Source organism: Stegodyphus dumicola, chromosome 2 (assembly GCF_044657685.1).
Source record: "Stegodyphus dumicola isolate Sdum_Otavi_A_Nest chromosome 2, ASM4465768v1".
In the NCBI taxonomy this organism is placed as follows: Eukaryota; Metazoa; Arthropoda; class Arachnida; order Araneae; family Eresidae; genus Stegodyphus; species Stegodyphus dumicola.
Window position 1 is genome coordinate 203613287 of NC_140769.1, and position 26815 is coordinate 203640101.

General features: G+C 30.5%; 1 protein-coding gene across 3 annotated transcripts in view; it reads left to right on the forward strand.

Annotated features, from left to right (window-relative positions):
• LOC118181153 (uncharacterized) overlaps window positions 1–26815 on the forward strand; it is a 115610-nt gene that overhangs the window by 71544 nt on the left and 17251 nt on the right. For 2 of the 3 annotated variants that reach the window (XM_085811650.1, XM_085811648.1), the window contains exons 12-16: window positions 3491–3738; window positions 7145–7247; window positions 7399–7465; window positions 13646–13741; window positions 22281–22409. In XM_085811650.1, coding sequence (XP_085667776.1) covers window positions 3491–3738; window positions 7145–7247; window positions 7399–7465; window positions 13646–13741; window positions 22281–22409 — 643 coding nt within the window. The remainder of the gene's footprint in view (window positions 1–3490; window positions 3739–7144; window positions 7248–7398; window positions 7466–13645; window positions 13742–22280; window positions 22410–26815) is intronic. The other variant, XM_085811649.1, reaches the window with a different exon arrangement.

A 26815-nucleotide genomic window follows, 5' to 3' on the forward strand; every position in this document is an offset into this window, starting at 1 on the left:
ATGGCAGCAACTTTCACATTTCTTGAGGCATACCACGAACAGTGAATCACTTCTCGATCATGTCGTAACAGGAGACGAAAGTTAGGTAAAGTTTATCATTTGTGAGACACTTGTGTGTGCCTGGCTTGCAACACAGCGCTTCAACGATGACGAATGCATGCAGGCGTCTGTGAGTGATTGAAGTCTCAGGCGGCAACATTCTATGACAATGGAGTTAACAAGCTCATATACTATAAGTGTCTTAATTTATATGGAGATTATGTAGAAAAATAGCTGAATAATGTACCTTTCAAATGTAAGTAATAAAAAATGTTTAATTTTGTTATTTATTTTATTTAATTATTAATTTTTTTATTATTATTATTCTAAAATGTAAGTTACTTTCTGAATAGCCTGCGTAGACATAAGAATATCTAAACAGATTTTTTTTTTCTCAAAATTGCCAACGTGCGTACGGCTTTTAAATGGGGGTGCAGATAATCAGAAAGTGTTGAATTTTCAGTTATATGGCTGCATATTATTTTTATTAATTTTGCTAAACATATATCTTGTTTCAAAAAGGGAAATATTCATATTTATTTTTCGCTTGAAAGTGTTTGTGTGTAAAAATGCAGTAAACAACAAATAAACTTTTTTAAGGTGTACTGTTTTAGTTAACTTTCCTAAAAAGTAAATGCGATTTTTTTTTTACTTATCTGATTTTTTTTTTTTTTTTTTTTTTTTTTCCCCTTCCAGTTATACACAACTTAAAATTGAAGGCTACTGATAATGGTAGATTTTTAATTCAACAAGAATTTAATGTAATCATTTTCTTGTGACCTATCTTTACCATCTGCTAATTCTATGTTTATGTTAATGTTCTAGAACAATTCTTATGTTGGAGCCCTACAGTTTTATTTTAATTGGAATTATGATCAAGAATCTTATTATAACTGAAAATTCATTTTTTAAAATTTGTAGTGCATTTAAATAAAAGTGTGTAGCTTAAAAAGCTTTTTATGTGCTTTATTTTATGCACTTTATTCTGCAAAATGAGCAAACAATAATAAAGGAAGAAACTCACTGCCTCTGAGCATAAGAAAAGTATTCTCTCAAACGAACTTAGTAGTGAAGTATATATGGCATAATCTTTTAAAAATCATCTGATATATCTGAAGGCATAGCATTGCGTTTTATTCATTTTAATTTCTCTGATTTAGAAATTCAACCTCGTCATAACTTAAGATCATAGAGCTGTTGACATAATCCATCATTGCTAACATCCAAATCATACCCCCCCCTCCAAACAAAAGTGAATGATTTTTGAAAACTTGATAATGATACTCTGAAAAATCTTAGCTTAGAAGATAATTTTTCAATCAATCCCATGGTCCAAAGATCAGAATTTTCCAAATTTTTTCATTAAACAAGAATATGTCAAAAAACTTCAAAGCTTAATTTAAAAAAAAGTATTGAATTTTGAAAAATTCCTGTAGAATATTGTATTGTCACTGCAAGTAGATGCATTTCAAAAAACTCAACTCTAGAAGAGGCTTAAAGATTTGATCCAAATAAAGTAACAAGGCGACAAATAAACCAAGTTAAGTTAAATTATATAATTAATCATTGTGCCCAATAGTCTGCATAATCTGTTGAATTGAATGGTATGATTATTGTCATAATTATAAAGTATGAATATATGAAATATCTAAACCCATTTATAACATTATTCCTTGTCTATGATTACCTTATTTAAATTTTGCAAGTAATGGAAAAGTTGCATTTTAAAATTTGATTGCACAACTGTATAATCAAATGTATATGTTATAGAACAGTATAAGATGTAGGTTTTTATTACAGTTTTAAAAGTTATATTAATATGAGGTCTTTTTCTCTTTCCTACCTAACCCCTATGTGATAACTCTTATCCATTTTATAATCTGAATTTTATCAAAGAATTCTAATTGACTGAATCCATGTTAATAACAATATCAAAATCCCTGTTGATAATAATAATTTGGAATAACCTATGTATTTCTGGTAATATTGTGAATAATCTTCATTAGCAAAATCAGCTTAGTTTGTTGCATTGGAGGGAGTATAAGGCTCTGTAGAAGAAGAGAAGGAATATAAATGTCAGAAGAAGGATGGAGAAGGGGGTATAAATGCCATAACTGGTTTAAGCCGAGCTTTTGCTTGGTAACCAGACCTTGCTTTGTCACAAAAACTGGTTTAGGAGCTTCGGCATAAAGTTCAAAGTATCCAGCTTTATGGTGACTTGATATAAAAGTCGACCAGTCAGAGCAAACATGCGAAACCTAAACGGAAGAGCTGTAGCAACAAACAGATAATGCAAATTTAGCTTCTCTAATTTGTTAAGGCTTATACTCTGTCTCACAGGTGTGAATGGAACTCCTTCATTTTGTGCCTTATGACCAAGTCACTGTGACATTTATACCACCGTCTGAACACAGCTTAAGAAGATAGTGATCAATATTTGCAAAAATTACAGAATTAAGCATTAGAATTTCTAAATAAGGAAATTAAATTAGTATTAAATATAACGTTTCTGCATTTAATATGTAATTCTTACAAGAATCATTGTATGTTTTATAATCAGTGAATACACATAACTAAAAATTCTTATTAAATCATTAATAAATTAAGAGTAAGTTTTTGATATATTTATTGAGCTGAATGGCAGAATCACTTTCAAAAGAAACTCTTCTTTCATGATTTTCTGATTTTTTTCAATCATTGTATTTTGATATGTGTGTAAGGGTGTTTTTGTAATAGTTTATTTATGTAATGTTTTTAAGTATTTATTTCTTTATATAAGGTATTATATATAAAATTATTAAAAGATTGACTATTTCATCTTTTTGTTATGGGCCATACAGCCAGCAAATGGGTTAAATGAATCTAAGTATGAAGTATGCTCAAACTACTATGGAAAAGGAGAACTGTTTTTATTACATTATTTTTATGAACTAGATCTTGAATGCACAATTGCATATACAGTATACAGTAAAAGCCCGACTATCCAGCATTCAGCTAATTGGAAAGCTCAAGTAACCAGAATTTTAGAAAAATTTTTCCTCTAAAAAAATTAGTAAATGAGAGATTTTTGTTGCCATTATAGAACTTGTAATGTTATTAACACTCACACATTGCCACTAAGCAGTGTGATTTAGCACCAATCTGTTTTTTTCTAATGTGAATTCATGCTCAACTATCTGGAATTTGGCTTTTCCCGATCTTTTCGGATAGTCAAGTTTTTACCATATGTGCTTGTAAATTTCATGTAAGTGATTATAATTCTTTTTTCACCTCCATTTGTGTATCTCCATAAGTGTACTTACATTTGCTCTAATTTGACAGTAGCTGATCATGTTTTATCTTGCCATGAAATCAATAAGCATTTTTATATCTTCTTAATAAGTTTAATGTTTTCAATATTTTAATTATTTTTTATGATGAAATTTTGATAGGTATTTTATTTTTGTTGCAGGAACTATTGCCATAGCTGTCCTTTATTCTGCCCATCAGAAAAAGATGAATTTATTCCTTTTGATCCACCATTGGTTTCCAAATATGGTCCAATATCAAGGTGCTCAAAGAGTCTCATACGGGGTCCTATGCCTATTCAAGTTAATGCTGTCTCTCAGATGGGAGAACTTACTAGTCCGACATCTGTTGTAAGGCATCCTTTGCCATCAGCATCGTTTGCTCCATCATTTTATGCTGCGACTTCGCCAAGTATTTCTCTTTCTCATTAATTTAGAAATATATTGCAAGAGGCACATTCTTTTAGTTGTAATTTATATTAATTTGTTTCCTGTATTTGTAATTGGGAGTTATTAGGTTACCATATTATACCATTATTATTATTGGTTACTGGATGTTAAGCAAATGGCGCTGAAGTTGAAAGAAAAGTTTTGTTTTGAAATAACTTTAATAAATTCAACTACTCTCAGTTTATACAAATTGTAAATATATAATGATTAAATATCTGTGCATAAACATCTAATAATAATCCAATGACATAGTTAAGTTCAAAATAAGTATTAAAGCAGTTATAGGTCAGCTACATTCTAGTGATCGAATTCTATATACGATGATTCCTAAGTGTGTTGCCAATGCAGGGCAAGAAAAAGATTAATTACGAGAGCCATGAAAGTAAACACCCTATCATACTCCTACCCTATCAGGTTCAATCCTGATACAAAGGCACAAAGAGGCCAATCTTAGTTTTGACTGTGGCTACGCGAACTAATCCGTCTTTGCCAGGATGGAGATCGATGACACGTCCTAGACTATGTTAAAGGTGGAGAATAATCTTCGATGACAAGAACCACTGCATCGATCTTCAAGTTAGGTTTGGCATGTTGCCACTTGGATCAATGGTGAAGAAAAATCAAATATTTGTTTTTCCAACAAATTCAAAATCCGTGTTGAAGATTCTTAATAAGTTTTCGCCAAAATTCATGCAAACAAGGAGATGTGTGTCTAGAATGCAAGTATCGCCTGTAATAAAATGAGATGGGGTTAAAACATTAGTAGTGTCAATATCAGAATCTTTCACCTAAGAAAGTGGGCAAGAATTCAAAATAGCCTCAATCTGGGCAAGTAGCGCTGATAACTCTTCGTAGATCAAAAGAGCCTTTTCCAATACTCTTCTCAGATGAAATTTCATTGAGCGAATTCCAGCTTCCCATATTCCTTCAAAGTGTCGTAAAGCAGGCAGTATAAAAGGTCATTCAATAGATGACGAGGTAGTTCTCATGACAGTGATTCTGTTGCATACCATGAAGACCAAATCTTGATTTAGTTCATGTAGTTTTTTTGCATACTTCCTCAAAACTGGTATCGTAGTCACTATAAATGTGCCACAGTTCACCTGAACGCAAAATGAAGCGCTTAAGTGCAGCAATGAACGAGTCTGCAGTCAGATCACTAACTGCTGCTATATGCACAGCTTTAGTTCACAGGCAAACAAACAGAGCTATATAATCTTTTGTTATTTTAGTCCAACTTTCTTTCATTATTTTTTATTTATTATTGAACTTAAGGTTAATAGGATCAACATAGTGCACACCAAATACAAAAAAAGTTGTTCCGAAACCACATGATGTTCAAGTCAGTCACCCATTAACTGCAGAGTTGAAGCAGCTTTAACTTGATGATATATTAAGCAGTGTTTAATGCAGTTGTGTATTAATCTTTTCTCTTCAGTTATCCAGTAGGATTGCCTGATAAGGTGGGATAGTAAAAAAGGATCAGCATGAAGGTAATATGATGTTCTTTTACTAGTAATTCACTAAATTTATGTTGAGAAGGAAATATTATAGGATGTTTGACATTAAATGCTAAAAATAAATTTTGAAGATGTCCTCCCTCTCGCAAGAAACCATCTTTGTCTATGAATAGAAAAAGAGAATGTAGTTGGCTCTTTCTTGGTAAAGCTTTCTTTCCCTTATTACATTGCGAATCATTTTGGAAATAAAGATTCTGAATCAAATGCACAACGATCTTTTCCACTGTTTTCTATGTCCATAACTTTCGAGTTTCTGAATCTACTTTTTGAAGCAGCATAAATATTTACCGTAGATCCCTAGAGATTGCTTTATCAGCAAGAGCTTTTAAGCCCATGATAACTTCATCTGAAGTATCAGCGAATTGCCATAAATTAACACTAATTGGAATATGTTTAATTATAGAAGCCAGTTCATTAGCAAGTGATCTAATCAAATGCTAAAATTTCTGAATATTCGATAAAGAAATATTATACACTGTTGCACAAATAAGTCCTTAAAATCATCCAGACATCAAAGTTACCTGAAAAAATAGAAATATTCAACTTCGATAACTTAAAGTTACTTATATTAGAGTTTTCTGGAACATTTGGCACATTAGCCTCATTCAATGAATATAACAAGTTTCCATGCTGAAGTTTTAAACTAAATACTTTATTTCAATCTTTTCAGTTTCTGACTGCTCCTTTTTTAACTGGGTATCAAATTTATCAAAATCCAAATAAATTCTTTCCAAGCACTCCAGATGCAAAATTACTTCGTTTTTAGTTAAATCAGAAGTAACACTATTCTGGAGCCTTGTAAAGTCCACTTTTACCCTGCCACACAGATAATTACAGTAGCTTGATCCACTATAAGTAATTGTAATATACGAGTTCAAAATGAAAAAAATATATAAAATATATGCAAAACTTCAGAGGTCAAATTTAGATGTAAATCAAAAAATAAAAATGCACTTATTTATATTTTAAACTGCTGATGAATTCCCAATCTCATCAGTGCCTCTAGTTGTTTACTGCCTGTTAAACAATTGGCATTGAAATTGAAAGAGAAATTTTGTTTTGAAATAACTTTTATAATTTCAAACACTCTCAGCTTATACAAACCAAAGTGTAAACATATAAGAATTAAATATGCATACATCTAATAATAATCCGATAATATAATCAAGTTAAAAATAAGTGTTAAAACAGTTATATGTCAGCTACATTCTAGTGATCAAATTATATATGCGACGATTTGTAATTGTATTGCAAATGCACAGCAACAAAAAGAAGTAAATTAATTATGATATGCATGAAAGTAAACAATTATAATTTATTGTATTATGCCATTGAATTTATGTCCAGAAAATGAAATCAAATGTGTAAAAGTAAAAGGTATTGTAAACAGAAAGAAAAAAAAAAGTTTGTATTGTGATGAGATGTAGTTTACTGTCAAGTATCATTTCAATTACCTGCAAAACCTGGCTATGTTGGACTGCATGATGGATTTTGAAAATATTTATGAGAATGATAATTGTTGAGTGATCAGTATTAGTAGCTTTTTAAGTGAAATTTGTAATTCCCTGGATAATAACTTGAGTCATGGCCGTAAAGTTTTATCACATACATCTTATAAATGTAAATTTATTTGTATGATTCCCAAACAATTAAAAAATAAGACATTATTAAACAATAAAGATTGATTTAGCATTTAAATCTGAATTGAAACTTATTATTATTGTTGGAACAGTAATGATATTTTTATAAAATGCAAGTTAATTGCTTAAATTATATCAAAATAAATCATAATTACAAAAGCCACAGTTTTATTATATGTTTATATACATATATTTTAATTTTTTGTAGTTCCACTGGCAATAATATCTGAACAGCATTTGCCAATTATCGATTCTGCCTCAGTTATAGTTCCTGTTGCTGTGTGTCCTCCAGAAGAAACAGATGTGATAAGGTCTGAATATTTTCTCATTCTTAAATTAGAAAACTTTTATTTAAAAAATAAAAAAAAAACTTAATGAGAAATAATTTAGAACTGCATTTTTCCTCCCTTATATTTCTTCATTACTTTTATGTCTAAGGTTTCCTTCTAAATCTGTTTTCAGAATGAATGACATGGAGAGTTTTAACTCAGCAGAGAATCATATACAGAACAATATATATGAATTGCAGGTGAGTTTTCATGTTTAGAAATTATTTGGTTTTCCATACTATGTATATTTAAGCATTGATATTTTTATCTGTTACCTGCAGTTTGGCTTTGCGCATTAGCAAAGATCTGTTGCTAAATATCAAAGATTGTGTTTGCACAAAGAAGAGCTTTATGTTTTGGTAACAAGAATCCACAATAGTTGAACTCATAAAAGTCTAGACACTGATGTATTAAAATCAGCTATCATCTTTCAAAGAACTTATTTTCATGCATAATATTAAGTATGAAGCCTTGAAAGTTTATATCTTATTTAAGAACATGATCCTCATACATAGTACTAGCTGAAGATGTCCAGAAAAATGCTCACAGAATAATTCTCACATGTTTTCTCATAGGAAAAAAAGCCCACATAGAAAAAAGCTCACATGGACAAATGCTCACTTAGAAATATGCTCACACGGAAAAAAGCTCACACAGAAATATGCTCACATGGACAAATGCTCACATTAACCTTTTCTGGGGCGGCAAATAAAAGAATGAAAACTCTAGTAAAATTTTGCATGTACTGTAATATTTTATACCACTGCTCTTGTACGAATTTTTTTTTTCCCTGTAACTGCCAATAGTTAATTTTTGCTCACATGGACAAATGCTCACATTAACCTTTCTTGGGGCGGCATATAAAAGAATGAAAACTGTAGTAAAATTTTGCATGTACTGTAACATTTTATGCCATTGCCCTTGTGCAAAATGTTTTTGCTTTGTAACTGCCAATAGTTAATTTTTGTTTTTTTACTCATTTTCTTCATACTTTTGATGAGAATCTATAGATATTAATAGTTGAATGTAGGGCCCACCAGTGGCCGAGTGGTTAAAGCCGCTGAACACTGGTAGTTCAATCCAGGGTTCGAGCCTCGGCGAATGGGCTTGCTGCATGGGCGTTTTCATGGTTTTCTCCATGTGTAATATGGATATGAGCCAGTTTCCCTTAAAAAGACCTGCATAGGGCATCCCTTCCTTTCCGTGTAGTGCCTAAGGGCAGAGCACGTAATAAGCAGAAAAGAAGAATGTAGTTATTTATGTTTGGAGCCAAAAAAGTTCTAAAATTTCTCCAGAAATTAAAAATTTTAGAAATAAAATTAACAATTTTAGGGACATTTATGATGGCACTCAGTTGAACATACTTATGTAAAATATGTGGGAAAAGCTTCTCTAAATGCTTTAAATTCAATAGTATTATTATAACAAAAATTTAACAAATATAACATTTTCTTATAACCAGACATATAAAACTCAAATATTTGCTTCTTCGTTTTTTCTTCCAAAGATAAATGCTTTGCATTTGAAACTAGCCTCATCCCATGTGTTACTCTGTGGTACACGGGGAATTAGTTGTGTTTTCAATTTAAAAAATCTGGCCTTAGAAATAATCTCTTTCACCAACTGTGAAGATTTATTTTGATAACATCCTACTTGTATTCTTACCCAGGTAAAATTTTGAGTTGCTTAGTCTCTTATCTTAAAGCTAACAAAGACAATCCCCTAAAAGCATGCTTTCAAATCAGCAGTAGTTCCAATCTGATAGATTGTGAAAATGGTATTGTGCCCCCTATCAATATACCATATTAATTAATGCGGAAAGCATTCCAACAGTAGGTAAGTAAAACAGCATTTATCTGAATCATCAGGTTCTTCATTCAGGTATATCCCAAAAATACATACAGGATCAGCTTTTTAAAGCTTTAATCTGTGCACAAGTTATAACAAAGAGGTTATTACAAGAGATCAAAAACTACACAATCATTTTCTAAAACATTCAAAACAAACTAACTAAAAATATGACATTGATTATATCATAAATCGTTGAGCACACGATAAAAACTCGCGCAATCTTTCCTTATTAGTTCAATCCATTATGCGTGTGCGCAGACGGAAGTATCACGTATCCTAACAAAAGGGTCATTCTTATTTCCTGTGTGTGTAAGTAAGCTTTCCTTTGTGGTCGTATTACAATGCTGGTGAAGAAAGCATGACCAAATTAGCCATCAATCAATCTTTATTTTAGCTGCATAATGGGATGTCTTTCAGGGCTAACGATGTAGGCCCCCTATGAGTGTGCGGGATTTTGACATCATTCTATAAAGTTGTCTAAACTATTTGTACTTTATCATCAGTGTTGAGGGGATGAAGAAAGAAACAAATACATTTTAGTGTCTACTAAACCTTTTTTAGAAACATGGAATTCACAACTACCCAAAAAGGAAAACGTGCATTAATATATCTGGGTTTCGATTACTTATATTTTCAAGTTACTAACAGTATCATTACTTGGAGATGTTGACAAAGCCGATCAGCAAAATGCAAGTCAATGATGTAAACTCAAGGAGAAGAAATAATACAGGAACCATCAAATCATTGCCATGATTCTTGCGTACGGAAGGTAAAGGCCAATATTGCAAAGAATGAAATGAAGGAAGCAATCAAAGCTGTAGGAGCTACACCTCAAAATGTTATGGGTGATGTGATGAGTGAAATCAGTAATGAAGTATTGCTATATTTGCCAAAAAATTCTTTTCTAGCTCAGAGTCTTCGAAATCACAAAAAAATTGACCATACACCAAATCCAAGAAATATACATTTTAATGTACCTGATAAGTACATTCAGTTAATTCTATTTGATAGTGGTGTTGATGATCCAGATAGAATTTTGGTGCTTGGTGATAAAGAATTGTTATTGGAATTTAAAAAAGATACAATTTATGGAGATGGTACTTTTGATAAAATTCCCAATTTGTTTTATCAACTATACACTTGGCATGCAAAGGTTGGTAATTCTTATCCACCTTGTATATATGTTAATGTTATTTGTTAACAAAGAAGACCAAAGGTGTCTATACAAAAATGTTTAATATAATTAAAAATTTACTTCTGGATTTGGCTCCAGACAAAGTTTTAGTCGATTTTGAAAAAGCAAGTATGAACGCTGCTGCCATTGCTTTTCCACACACTGAGATAAAAGGATGTTATTTTCACTTATGCCAAATTTTGATTTTGCATAAGTGAAATGAAAAATTTCAAATGTTGGTTTGAAGAATGAAACAAGCATCGATTGCAAAATAAAGCTAAAATCACTTGTGGCTTTATCGTTTGTTCCACCGCATGAAGTAAGAAAAGTTTACGATCAACTTGCTGATACATATCCCAACAAAGATAGGTACAATGAAGTTCTTACATACTTTTTTTTACATACATCCAGGGGCCTAGAGGTAGAAGACCACATTTTCCAGTCGAAGTGTGGAATCATTATGAAGCAGCCTTTGAAAAATCTCCTAAAACCACAAATTGTTACGAAGGCTTTCATAACGCACTAAATTCATTATTTAATTGTAGCTATCCCAGTATGTGGTTTTTATTTGACGAACTGAAAAAAGATTTAGCATATCAGTGCTTGTTATTAACTAATGCAAATATAGAACGTATTGAAGTAAAAAAAAATATATATATATATATATATATAAAAACTTACATTTGGTAATAGCGAATCATGTAAGAAACTATAATGAACTTGATGATAAAATTAGATATTTAGATGTATTAGCTAATATTCAATAAGTTTATGTATTTACATATTTTTCAAAATATAAATTTTTGATTTATATATAATAAGGTATTTTGCTTAATTTTAATAAAACAATTATTTCTATTTGCTTATTCTTCTAAATGTGTAACTTATGAATATGTAGCTATTATAAAATGTGTTACTTTTATAAAATGTGTAACTTATTTTTACTTTTATTTTATTTTTTAACAATTAAAATTGTAATTAATTTTTAACTGTGCATTCTGTTTCATTTTTACTTCCTTCTTCCTCCCCTGTTCTTAATTCAAAACAGCCCATTTGTTAATATTATATATCAATTGAATCTACACATAAGTTATAGTTTTTTAAATATATACTTATAGATGTGTTGATAATGTAAATAATTTTTCTTTAAAAAAATTCCAGTAAAAATCCAGAGAGTCCAGTAAAATTCCAGTCCAAAGAATATCATCCAAAGATGTTCAAATCCATTAATTATTTATTGATTAATGAAAGGATATTTCTATGCATTTTACTTATCAGTGAGCTTATTTCCATGTGAGCATATATCCAAGTGAGCTTTTTTCCATGTGAGCATTTTTCTATGTGGGCATGTTTCTGTTTGGGCATTTTTCCCTAGAACCCTAACTGAAGTCCTGTACTTAGCTTTGCATATATCTTTTTCAGAGCTTTTTCATATGGTCAGTATTTTGTTTCCTGAAATCCAAAGAGTATCATCCAAGGAGTGACAGCGTTCTCTTTTTGTAATCTTTTTTTGTTGCAGTTAATCGGTTTTTTTTTTTTTTTTTTTTGTTCGCGCGCGCGTGTGTGTGCAAACAAGAGTTTTTTTTTTATGTCTGAAAATGCCATCAAGATATATGGCAGGAGACTGGAAATTATGCATTACAAAATTTTTCTTCCTCAATAACTCAATAGCTCTGGATGGGCCCTGACCTTCTCCAGAAATCTATATGTTTGTCGACTGTTTTCCAGTTTTTAACCTTGAAAATATTAAGATCTTTTTTGACACAGTCAATCCATCTTAGCAGGGATCTGCCCCGAAGTCTATTTCCCATGGGCTTTGCCAGAAAGATTTTCTTGCAGCAACAATCTTCATTCATTCTAGCCAGATGGCCAGCCCATTTAAGTCTCTGTAATCTGATGAATTTTACAATATCAGATTGTTTGTAAATTTTATAGCATTCTAAATTAGATCTTGATCCACTCACTCGGACCTCACTAAGCATTTCAGTTTTTAGTTTTTTAGTTAGTGAGTTTCTTAAATTCTTCTTATAAGAAAAAAAGGAGGATGATAAAAACTTCTATTCAATACTAAAATTTTTTAATTAAAGCAAAATCTGGAATTTTTGCTTTATGAAAAACAAATTTAAAAAGCAAATGTGAATTTAATGAAAAATGCATTTGTATTTTTTAGAAGATACAAATAAAATTTTGAAAGTGAAGTGCATAATTAAAAACATTTAAAAGATTTTTATTAACATTAAAAATGTAATACATTTGATATATTTGTATCTAATATTAGCAGTTTAAATTTGATACATTTTCCCAAAATCTTTTTTAATGAAAACAAGTGAGAGAAGAGCGGATTATTTCAGGAGGTAACACAGATAAACACTGAATATGGTATTTTCAATTCTCTCTGCAAAATAATGAATGGTGCACTTGGGCTTGTGGTGTGGTGTTGAACTCCAATGAAAACTCTAATGATCGAACACCACTTGAAAATTTTATTGATCGCCAAAAATAAATTGCTACATACAATCAACAAGAGAAAAACCTATTCTTCCTATTTTTTTCAAACAAATTCAAATATCTCTACATTTTACGTGCAAGAGCCATACGTGGCTCTCGAGCCTGCGTTTACAACAATGCCAACATATTAATATTATTTTTAAAACAATTAATTCAACTTAACAACTATTGAAAACGTATTCGGAAGTTAAATAATAATAATACTCGTCTTATGCTCTCGAGACATCCTTGTTCATGTTAATCCTTTATGCGACCTTATCACACGCTGCTTCGACATCGTAACAGTGATACGGGGCCGGGCCAATGAAATTACAATAACATTTTTTTAATGAATGTTTTAGTTGCATGGGAATAAAACTAATCTTTGAGAAGTTTTCATTTAAAGCATTTAGCAGATTTTAGGTTAGGATGGAAAAGGCATGATTATTCATGCATGAAATATTAAGATTTTTTCAGTTTGAATATCATCTCTTAGTATTTATGTAGTTTCATACGTAAACATAGTTATTTTTATTTTGTATAATGATTCTGAAGTAATATTATATCCTATATTCTTAAAATTTGTGTTGTATTAAAGTTTTCTAAAACTATTAAACCAGCTACCGTAGTTAAGGTATAATGCAATTTATAATATATGGCTTTTATTTTATGTATTTGTTATTGTTGTGCTTCAAGTTTCCTGAAGTATGAGATAATTTTGCTCAGGTTTAAAGAAAATAACTTATTATTTGAGGAGTTAACACTTATTGAAAGTAAATAAAAATAGTGTATTTTTATATATAGATCTATTTTTAATTTAAATAATTTAAGCAGCATGTAATTATTATGTATTTAAAATAATAAATAGCAGATGAATGAAGTTGAACCAAATATGGATCTTTTGAGAGAAAGATTGTGGGAAATAGAAGAAACAATTCAAGAGAAAGAGCAAGCAATGGCTAAGGTAATTAATTTTCCTGAATCTTTGTCATTAAAATGATTTCATATGCAGTCATTCTGGAGAATTTGTTTTCACTTTTTATTAAAAATATCTCATGTGAATAAAATTTTAAAAAATCTAAATTTTACTCTTAAAGATAAATTTATATCTATTAGTTATTATATAAAATATAAATATTTTGTTTTATTTTATATAAATGCTTGTATTAAAAATTGTTGTATGTTGAGTAATTATGCTACTTAAAATATTCCATAAATTTATCTATTCTAATAGCAGTTCAAGTGCTTGCAGCAAGAAGAGCTCAGCTGCACATTTTTAAATTCTCAGAAAAAATTTTTAAAAAATTAAAAAATTCATTTTTTAACTTATGTTTTAAACGTTTGTCCTCATTAAAATTGCTAGTAAAAAAGGATTTTTTACAGCTACTCCAGTGGCTTTTTACTCCATTGCAAAGAACGATTTTTTTTATACAAAAAAAGACCCATGAACACAAAATCTACCAAAGTGGAGCTGGGTCCTTCTTGCTGCAAGCTCTTCAATTATTATGTGTTTCAGTATAATTTATTATCAAGTTACAATTTATAGAGAGACTTCAGTTTCTTAAATTCAGTTTACTTTTTTCCAGCATATTTTGATGATTAATCTATTAATACTAATTCTTTCTCAAACTGAAAGCGAGTTCATTTTGTAAATTACAGAATGAGATCAGCATTCATTAATCATAAATCCTTTTCTAAAATCATAATTTTTTAAAAAAATTATTGCTAATTTTTGATAGCTAATTTTGTGCCTCTACCAGTAGTTCATCTGATGCAGATTCCTCATTTGCCTCATTCTTATACCATTGGTTTTTTTTTTTTTTTTTTTTTTTTTTTAACAAAAAAAGCTCTTTATTTTCTAAAAAAATCCCCTCCTCCTTTTTTTTTAAATTTCTCTACTGCATTTTTCCACTGCACTGACATTATTTTCTGTGTACATAATAATTATATTTAAATATATTTACTGTATTTCCTCACGTATTCCCCCCTTTTTTTACTAATTGTATTGTCCAAAAATTGAGAGGAGAAATTTATTCTAATATTTAATTTATGAAGAATACAGTTATAGTGAGAACATAACAAATGAAAAGTAGTCATAAACTGCATGTAACTATCACAATATTATTTTTTTTAAAGAAATCTACATTCAAATAAGAGTTGCATAGAGATATTAACATTACAATATCTAAAAAAGTATATTCATTTTTACTTTCCAGTAATTTAAATGTCACAAATTATTGTTAACTCAGCAACTCCTTAGGCCTCAGATCATCCATAAATAATTGGAGAAAATGAGTGTGCAGCTGAGTGAAATCATAGATTGAATCTCAGTTTATATTTGCTTCACTATGAATGTTTGGTTCTTGTGCAAAAATTGTATTGTTGGCTGTTATAAAAGTCAACAGTTAGAAGTGTAACGTTCGGCATGACTTATGTACAAGCAATGTATGTACTTAATATGTAATGTAAAAAATATATAATAAAAAGCTAAATATTTATTTGTTTTATTGAATATATAGTTCTCAGATTTAATGTAAAAATAAAAAAGAGGAATATTTAAAGAAAACTCAGAAAGACATTATCTATAGCAGGGGTCAGCAACCTTCAGCTGTGGTGTGCCAAACCAATCTACTAGTATGATTCATATACTGCACAGTAGGAAATATTTGAAACAATTGTATTCCTGCAGCAATGCATGCAGAATTAGGGAATAGAGGTCAAGAATACAGATTTAGAATTTTATTATATATTGATTATGCATCATTAAAGGTATTTATTAACATTAAAATAAACAAAATAAATATAACTATTCCTTCAACATAAATAAAATATTAAAATTGTACATGCATTACGTAGCTTTTAAACATATTTATTTAAATAAAATATTTTAATTTTAATGCAAACTATGTTCCTGCTCTGCTCTACTTATTATTATTATTACTCATATTAATACTTACAAGTTTCTTGCAATATGAGGGGTATAATTTGTGATTCTCAATTTGACATATGATTTTTGAATATTTAGTTGCTAAACAACTTCTTCGGGGGCTAAAATGTTTTTCAGGTGAGAAAAGATTTATTCACTTAGAAATATAGAGCAAAACCAGTAAGCAAAGCACATGCTATTTTCTTCAAACAATTAAATCTGTCTAGCAATTAAAAATAGCTGATCATTTATCTTTAGTTATTTTCCATAGTTCCATAAATTTTGCTTTACATAACTTTGAAGATGTTATTTCAGTGGTTTCTATTTCACAATTATCAACTTTCAAAAACCATTCAAAAACTGACAAATCAGATGGAATTATAAATTGGTCTATTAAATCTGGTTTAATTAGGAAAGGAAATATAGGCCTACAAGCTTCTTAGTCTTTGCATGTTTTAGAAAATTTCTCCTTAAATGCTTCAGCGTAGGTTTGAAGTTTATCACTGAAGTTAAGTGCTCTAACATTTGGGAAGTATTTGTTGGTACTAGTATTAATATCACAGGAAAATATATTTAATTTTGTTGCAAAGCCTTCCCAATATTCAAAACATTCAAGAACTTTCTGGCCTTTTCTTTACAGTCCTCAGTTCACTGTGGTGTTTAGTTATATTAGTCAGAAACATCAATTAGCATAACCATTCTTTATTGTTCAGTTCGGGGTAATGTTGTTCGTTCTCATTAAGAAAAACTTTAATGTGTTCCATGCATGACACAAACTTATTCAAGACCTTACCTCAACTAAACCAGTGGACTTGGTTATATAAGGGAAGATCTACATATTCACTTCAATTTCTTCTTAAAGAGCTTTAAATTGTCTGTGTACCAATGAAGAATGAGACATTATGAAATTAATTATTTTAACAATAGTGTTCATTACAGAAATGAAGCTCTTTGACAAAATTTTGGCAACTAAACTTTCCTAATGTATTATGCAATGGAAGTTCAATACTTTACGCCCAATGTGATTAAGAAATGTGACAGATACTCTTTCCTTGCCAACTACTGCAGGAGCAGCAAAACACATATGTTACACAAAATATCTTATGTATATTAATGTTCTTACTTAAAGTTCTTACTTACTTAGTGTTCTTACTTACTTCCCAAAATTTATGAATGAAGAAAGAATGTCCTGTCCCATAGTTGTCCCAGACAGAGGAATCAAGTTGCATAATTCTTCATAAATTCGATCTTTATTGCAATATTGGACAATTACTGCAAGGTGTGCAACATCATTCATATCGGTACTTTCGTCAAGAGCAATGCTAAATGCAGCAATTTCTTGTAATCCAGAATTAGGTTTTGCTGTTATAATTTCTGCCTGAGTTATTCATCTTTCAGTAGTTAACGCAGAAGCCAGTATTTCTTGAATTTGAGATAATATTGCTTGTAGATATGGTAAATTATTGAACAATATTTCAACACTTATTAAAAATGTGTCCTTTATATATTCGCCATTTGACAAAGATTTGCCTTTGGCAGCTACACAATGAGCAGTTACAAAACTACATTCGATCGCTTTAGGTTTGGTTCCGATTGTTTGACCAAAAAAAAAAAAAAGGTAACTTGTTTCTTATATCTAATAACAGCTGATTTTATCATTTCACATTTCTCATCAGAATTCTGAAATGTGAACTGATGTTTAGTATTAAAATGTCTTCGTACACTTCGCATGCGAAATAAGGCACTTTCGTGACATAACACACATACGGTACAGACGTCTTGTTTTGCGAATCCATATTCATTTGTTTAGGAGTCTTGAAAACCATGAACATCAAGCTTTCTTTTTATAGTGGCCATTTGATTAAGTATGCAGATATGAATTTTCACAATAATTAAACATAAAATATAAGTTTTCACAATAAAACTAAGAATGTGTCTTAGTGTACAATATGCATTAAACTAAATTCTGCTTGTGACAGAAATCATACTTGATACTTGTCCATCAGCACAACTAACTTCTCAAGATTTCTGAAAAAACAAGCACTCAAACTTTTTTTTTTCCAAAGAAGAAATATTCTGATTTTAATTTCTGTTAAAAAATGTTATTATTCGTTACCCTCTTTTTTTTTCTTTCTTTCTTTTTTTTTTTTTAAGTAATATGAGTTTTTAGGAGTTGTATTGTCTCCTGTGAACTTTCTCAAAAATGACCATCAATGTTTCCAGTTTGTTTTATTGAATATTTTTTTTCAATATAGGTTGTTTAAAATATTTCATCTTTTGTACAAATACTTTCTCTTTAATTTTATAAACATAATTTCTTGTTCAGTTACAAACTAATTTATTGATGTTTAGTGCATTATCATCACAATAAAAAGTATCTGTTATATTGTCTGCTTATTTATTATTACTTTTCCACGAATCTTAAATGAAAAATTTTGCTTTTTACTTGTGATATCCAAAAATCTTCAAATTCATGGCTAACGTCACCAGCATTGAAGTGTGGTACCTGGTAATAAATTATCCCAAGCAGTTTTAAAAATGTCTTCAGGTATGTCCTACCATGATGACCTTGCAATGCTTTTATGTTAAAATATTTAAAAAAATCTTGAATGGCCATGCTACTGTTAAAAAAACTTAAGTATAGATTATAAAAAGGGTATATTATATTTGCATTTCAGCTTGCATAGCAATCCAATATCCATCAGCTGAATGATGGATATATAGTTTGGAGGGAAGAATAAGACAAAGATATTATCTTAAACTTTCAGTGAAGTATAAGCCAAAGTGTTATACATAATTGGGACAATTTTGGCATCATCTGGTGACACTTGATTTGAATTATTGTTGAGCCTCAGATTTGAAGTGATTTTCCTAAAGTATGGTATATAATAATACTTAAAGTGTGGTAAATACCTTAAAAGATGGTTAATACCTTAAAGGATGGTTAATACTTTAATGTTTGTGTTATTTGTGCTCTTTTATTTGATTGATAGGTGATAGAGAAAATTTTTACTCCTTTAAATGCCTGTAATAATAACTGTAATAATAATAACCTGCAAAAAATAGTAAGCTCAAAATAAGAAGTTAAGGAAGAGTGTCATTTAAGTCAACTGAACTTAAGTTCTTCAGATTCTTTCTTCTTTTTCTGTGCCAACAAATGAAAAGGATGAGCAATATCCCACTCAAACATTTCTTTGGGCTTCACTTACTTTTAGGTTAGATAAAAAAAATAATAATAATAATTAATGCTAACCTCTCAAAACTACTCAGATGCGAAAAGTCAATGTACTGTCATTGGCCATAGTTTGACTTTCTAGCCTGCAGAGGTTTGACATCTAAGAATGTCAGTTAGTCCAGAGAAAAATCATTTTTATGGCACACCTGCTTTTTGTTGAGGATTATTTTTTTCCCATTCCTAAATTTTTTATTGGGGTAAAAAAAAAACTTTTTTTGCTAGTGATCCAGAGGTCTAGGTACTAGACCATTGCAAATATTGGACATCCAGATTTCAGACTTTGTATTGGGTTAGTTTCAGTATCTCTTGAAAAAGGTATATTCCATAAGAGAAAAATCAGTTAAGGACTTCTGTTATTTGGTGTAAAAATTATCTTAAGCATAGATCAGCAACTTTTTCATTAGTATGGCACTTTAATAGTGCTTAGTGTAATTTTTGAAAAGAAAATTCTTAATATAGTATTCTAATCACAAGTGGGCCCCCCAGCGGCTGAGCGGTAAAGTCGCTGAACACTGGTAGTTCGGTCCAAGGTTCGAATCCCGCGAACGGGCTGGCTGTATGGGTGTTTTCGTGGTTTTCCCCATGTGTAACGTGTATACGAGCCAGTTTATCTTAAAAAGTCCTCGACGAAGGCATCCCTCTCCTTAGGCAGATAGCCCTTGAGCCTTTGCCGTAATTAAATAACCTAACCTAATCACAAATGTGTAGAAAAAATACAGTTTTATTCTGAAAGTATATTAATTCAAAATAAAAGTTATACATGCATGCAATAACTAAAAAATAAAAATTAAAAGTACGTACCTAAAATAATACATGTTTGGAGATACATTTGAAATGCACCACGGGCACTGCAATGCTGATGCCATATTTAAAGTTTCAAGCTTTGTTATACTGCATATTTTTTTTATTGTTGCATTACTAATTTGAGAATAAATAAAAAAATTTTTGTGTTATCTAATATATTTTAACTCTTTTGTCCCTGAATATGAATAATAGATTTTCAGACAAAAACAAAAGAAATTTCTATTATTATAAGGTTACTCATTGTGGTTTTGTTATTTTTCAGTGTTTTTTCATAGGGAAGGGGGAAGGATGGGGTACATATTTGTACCATCAGGTTTTGAAAGTGGTATCCAGATGTACCAGTAGGAACCAAATAGCAAAAAAAAAAAAAAAAATTTCAACTAAATTTTAATTTTATTGAAAGAAAAATGATTACCAAATAGATTTTATTTGTATAAAATAATCTTTGCACAATGGTATGTCGCACTCTTGACAAAGTGTTTTTGCCCTTCTTTGTTGTTTCCTTTGTGCACATTGCATGCATCTTCTTCTTGTTGAGCCTTCCACAGGTAGATGTAAATGCGTGCTACCATAAAGCTTTTGTTTTTTATTTGGAGGCCTTCATTTTGGTGGAAGCAAAGAAGTATTTTTCATTCCTTCAGATATTAGCTCTTTAGCAAGAGTGATCAAGAAAGGAACGGAACTTTTCCATTGGTACTCCTTACATTGTACTCCTTACAAGTAGTACTCCTTACAATAAGATCCATGCATTTATGACTGTCATACTAAGACAAATGTAGAACACCTTTTTCCACCACTTAGTTGATTTTCTGTTGTGTTCATACAGACTTATAAACTGATACGCTCGGTCAGCTGCTCCCATTATCTGTCGATAGAATGCTATCACCTCGTACACATGTGTACTGGAGCACAAATTTACTGGAAAATGTATAATACAGGTGCTCACAGGTTTATTAACAAATATAACCTTACATTTAGTGAAATCTGCATAGTGTTATACACTGGGGTGATGTCGTGATACTTAAAATACCATAGTGTTACATTTTTCATTTAGTTATAATGTTAAATATGTCCTGCAGATATTTTTAAATATCAGTGGTACACTTGTGTACCATTCGGGGTGAAAGGGTTAAGTAAAATTGGTTATGAAATAAATTAATTAAAAACATTAATATACGAGTAACATAATGTATTTAAATATTTCCATTAATGGGCCAGTAAATAAAATGCATAGAAGCATTCCAATAAATAGCAGCTGTGTACCATTAAATGCACTAAATATTATTGCTCATCATTTTTTGACCCATGGACAGTTTTTGTGAGAGTTTTGGGGATTATGTTAATTTTTTTAGAATGAAACTGAGATTGATTTTATGGCATTTGCAAAAAGATGAAGAGTCTGCTGTTAAATTCTTTCGGTGAAAAGAAATTATCCAAACTGAAAGCTGTAGTTTGAATAAGCACAAGATTACATTTTAGTGTCTATAGCAGATCAAATCACATTTTAGTGTCTATAGCAGTGAAATGGTGCAACAGTCATGTCATGAAGAAAAGAAGGCATTGTGAATTATTCACTTGATGAAACTGTGTAATCATTTTCTTAAATACAGTAGAGTTCCGCAAACGTGACATAATGTGGTCTGAGAGACTGACAAGTTTCCCAAAAGTCAAGTTTTATGGAATAAGGGTGGGTTTTTCAGAACTCTTTTAATATTTAACTGTAAATTTCTGTGGACATTTGTAGCACAATATTGGACATGGAAAAGTACAACATACAATTAAATGAACGTTGATTTTTATGTCAAGTTCTATCACAATAGGAGTCATAAAAAGAACAAATACCCTAAGATAATTGAGTAAAAAAATTTACATACAAAAAATGAAGAAAAGTTATTAGTTCTTGATAGAAAAATATCATGTGGTGGTAGATTGTTTCTCATACTCATTCGATCATTGTGCAGCTTCATCCCATTAGGCAACAGAGGAACAAAATGTCCATACCAGATGCACCTGGCTTCTCATATAACAGATCACTCCTTCAGCAGCGTTCATTCCTTCAGTATAGGTCATCATTTTAACTTTACTTCGAAGCAAACAGTGTTGCAAATATTACAACATATCTTGAAATTTTTTAGGCAGTTCCAAGAATTAATGGCACAATGTGAAAACAGCAAAAATTACAGAAAAAGAACACTCAAATCTTTGAACTAAACAGAAAAGACATAAATAATAATTATATGTCTGTATATAATATTTGCTCTGTTTGGCCTAAAAATATCTTTAAAAAGTTCCTAAAATGTTGTCAAGATATCGGGAGTCGAGTTTGCGGGATTCTACTGTACTTATATGCTTTTTATTTTGGGAAACAATGCATTGAGTGTATTGTTACTTGCTACTATTTCAGGCTACATTTAGTACCAATATTTATATTTAGTGCTATCTGCTGTCCCATTAACATAAAAGTACTTATACTGAAAACATTGTGCTGCTGTAGGTGTATTACAGTGCTAAGATTATATTAAAAGTTAGCATTTTCAGCCTGGTATGCATTATACTGGACACTCATTGAAACAGAAGTACAATTTTAAAACCGGTGGAACAGTGCCTACATCCATTGGACCATGGCCATCTCAAACTCTGGAAAACTTTCCTGTAAAAAATACTGAGGTAAGGGAATATCAATCCCCCATTCTTTTTAATTTCAAATACAGAGACATTTTATTGGTATAGGATCACTTGTGATTCTATTATCTTCGATTCTATAATTTTTTTATCATTTTTAAAAAGGCCATTATTGTTTAAATTCTTTCTTTGACTGGCCTGTTATTTATTTATTTTTGTTGTTTTAATGAATATATTTTTGCATTTAATTAAATACTTAACCCTTTGACGGTTATGGGAATCAGCAGTTTACGTTTACTTCATTCGCGCAGCATTAGGAGTAAACAGTAGTCGAAAGTGGCAGCTGTTTTCCGCCGCCGTTCTTCCGAAAATGTCACCTTTCTCTGGCGATGCCGTAGATAGCTCGCCTCACACGTTTTAAAAATTTCTTAAAGTATTTGTAGTACATAAATAACAGTTTTTACATACTTTAAAATAATTACTAAACAGTAAATTATAAATGATTATAACCAATTATATAAATAATAATAGTTAATTATAAATATAAGACAAATATTAAATTGAAAGGACTAAATAAATACAACTAATGTAAAACTTTATGAAGCACAGTATAAATACAGTAATTACCTAAAAATCTTTTTGTGTGTGATATACTTTAAAACATGGAATTGCACATAATGGGGCATTATGCAAAAATGTTGGTTTCCGTAACAATATGATTTATAATCTCATCAGTAAAAAACAGCTCAAAATACTCTAGTGGATCAGAAATATTTGTCACGCAAGCTTTCATGCCTACATCACCAGTAAAACTAAATCGGCTAGGAGCATGAGAACTTGAATCAATTATACACCACTGTCGAACACTCGAAAAATCTTCCTCATCGCTTGAATCGTCTTCTGAGCTTGAAATACTGTAAACAAAGTCTTCATCAAATTCAAAACTTGATAAGTTTTCTGTATCACAATCATAATCATCATCATAACTATCTAACTTTCGCTTTTGAGCCATTTTACTGTACAAACACCCTAAACCTAAAAACCGCGCCAAAATACGTATAAAATGAACAAGGTCAAAAAAAAAATCCAGCTTCATTATGCAAAGAAATTCATGGAACTCGTACTGCCATCTGTAGACAGTAAAACTAACTAAATTTCGTGAGTAGCATTCGTTTGAAACACAATCAGTGCAGAATAATAATGGCGAACGAAGTCAGCTCGTCAGCGCGCATTGGGGAAAAATTTTACTACGCGAGTAGTGCTCGTTACTAACCATTTCGGTCAAAATCTTGCTCCCGAGCGGAACTCGTTTGTGTGCATTATGAAGCACGATTCGATTGCGAGCTGAACTCATTCATAACCATCAAAGGGTTAATTGATTGCTTTTCATGTTTGTGTGTCATCATTGTTTGTGTTTTGTTTTCAGTTAATAGCTTCAGTTTCATCATAACTAATGGAAAGGAACTAATAGAACTCCTGGAAAGGAAATAGAAATTTTGTTCTTTTTCTTTAACAGAAATAGAGTAAATTTATTTTTAAAAAATGAAAGAAATGGTCTTACGTACCTAAATTCTGAAAATCTCATGTGTTGATATTACATATGGGCAATTATTAAAAAACCTTAAATGAATACATTTCACAGTTTCTTTGTTTGTTGTTGTTGCTTTAGCATTTTTAAGATGGTCCTTAATAAAACAGCTGTAAAAACTCAAAGAGTGTAATTTTAAATTTTAGTTGAATTGATACTGAATGGTTCGAATTTCTTGATAATTTTGCAGGTATGTTTTATTGTTTCTGTTCTGTAAATCCATTTTCTTTCCAACTTGGTTTTCATTTGGCTGGTTGTCCGTCTTTTATGGTGATTTTCCATACATTAGAGACACGATTTGGAATAGCAGGAGATTCCACTAAATGTTCTTTATGTTATTCATCTTTTATTTCATTGATAGTGTAATCCGTCATTTGATGCTTCTTTGCCATTTTTAGCGATTTTTTTATTGTTATTTTATAATTCACTGCAAGTATATTTTACCATTGTATAATAATATTTTGTATTATTTCCTTAGCCTTTATTTAATTTAATTTATAATTATATTAATCATATATTATTATTATTTATTTATTGTAAATGACTATACTTTATTTTACTTAATAATTTGCTATTATATAACAGTCATATTGTTTATATGTTTTTATTTCATGTTCCTTTTTACTTACTGTAATCTTCTACAATTATAACTGTAATTTATTATGCCTTACAATTATAAATGTAATTCTTTATTATAACTGCAATTTTATCGTAACAGTTTATTTATATATTTTATGTATTTTTTCCTTTTTGGAATACACTTTTTTTTAATATAGCACTGAAAAATATGCCCAAATAATATTAAAATATTTAAGCTAATTCTTATCAATTTATCAGCCATCTGTAGTTATGTGGGAAAATGATATTCTCACTAGGATTTTTTTCTCTTTTTTATTCACTAAAAAGGGGGTGAATTTTTTTGCTTGAATTTTTAAATAACCTGATCTGATTCAAAAGAATATGTTGTCACAATTATTCTGAAGAATCACCAGAAGCTTTCAAATATTTCTTGATTATATCAAAAATTACATCCACATGATTGGTGCTTCTGGCAAAACGATTGAAACTGATGAAAGTAAATTTAAAAATAAAATATATTATTAGGGCTGTCACTGTGATATCATTAGTTCAAACAGGAATGTGTGTAGGAATAGAATCTTCCTTAGTGGTTGTGCATGATTGGTGAATACTTATTACCAGAGTCACTCCAAGCATAGGCGACATAGGTCTTGGAGCACCAAATTTTAGAGGCACAGATTAAGTGTGGAAAATAAAATCCACAATTAAATAAAAATATATTTTGGTTTAAATTAATAAAGTATTTTTTTGTGGGGCAGCAACTGTGTTGATTGCCTAGGCTGCTGAAAATGCTGGAGCTGAGCCAGCTTATTAGAGCCATTCAAGTGTAGATTTACACATGTAAATCCTGGGCTGCCTATTTAACAGTCAACCCATTGCTTAAATTTAACTGAAATGCACTGGAGTATGGCTCCAGCACTTCTCAGTTTTTGAGTGAAATCATAATTCAAGTCAGAGCCCTAGAAAAAGTGAGCTGTGGTTATTTTTTTTTTTATTATATCACCATTTACCCTTAATTTATCAATTTTTTATGTCTTTACACTTTATTTAATTTTAATAATTCATTATTTATTACTTAGTTTTATTTACTCTTCCATAGGCTCCAACACTTCAAATCTTGGAAATTTAACCCTGTCAACCAAAGTGTTACATTTGAGGAGAAACTAACGGTGGTCCATATTAATAGAAAGTATATGGCTGCATATTAAGATTAAACTGTCACAATATAATAGAAATGAAAATTTTTCTTTATGTTTGCAGAATATATGTCTTCTGAGCAACTTAATTGGGATTTTTCTTGAATTAACCATTTGAGTCCAGCGAAGTGCTGTCGTGTTTCACTTGTCATATGCCAAAAATACGGCGCAGCGCGATAGCACTTCTCTTGTTTTGTATCGAGAATGTGAAGACGCTGCTGTTGGTTAGTATACTTTACGCAATTATTGAGAGCAGTTGTAGTGATATCAGTAGCAGTTGTTTTATAGGAATTGGAAATTGTTTTCATTTTTTTACCAAGTGTTATACTGATAATTACAAAATAACCCATGTCAAGTTCTGATTCATTTGAAAGTGACTATGTTATGAGAAGTGATAATGAAGAGTATGTGTAGTATTGACTTAAAATTGAAAGTATTGAAAGTAATAGTGGAAGTGACATCATCATTCGTTCTAAGAGATTACGAGTTATTAGTGATAGCAGTGATGATGATGAAGTAACTGCAAGTACCTCTTATGACGATATTATTGATGAGTTTTTACCCGTGGATACAATTTTTTCGAACGAATCGAATACTTTTTCTGAAGTACCTGGACGAAAGCATGCTCCTCCTCCTGATGCGAAACCAATTGAATATTTCAATAATTTTTTTTTTTCAAGTATACTAACCAACAACTGCGTCTTCGCATTCTCGATACAAAACAAGAGAAACGCTATCGCGCTGCGCCGTATTTTTGGCATACGACAAGTGAAGCGCGCACCGGACTCAAACGGTTAAATATTGTTACGTGCATATAGGTTCATAATGAATTAAATGTACACAGAACCAATGATAGCTTGATAAAATTTATTTTCCAAAAAGAAACACTAGTTCTAGAACTTTCCACCAAAGTAGTCATACAGCTCTTCTTAGTATTACAGAGCATAATCAGTAGTTTCCCTACAAACTACAAAGAACGTTAAACACAGCACAATACAAAGCGCATCCAAAGGGCAAAGCTCGCATATTGATCTCTCGATATTCTGAACTAAAAATTGAGAACCGATGCTCTTTCCGATCTTATAAAG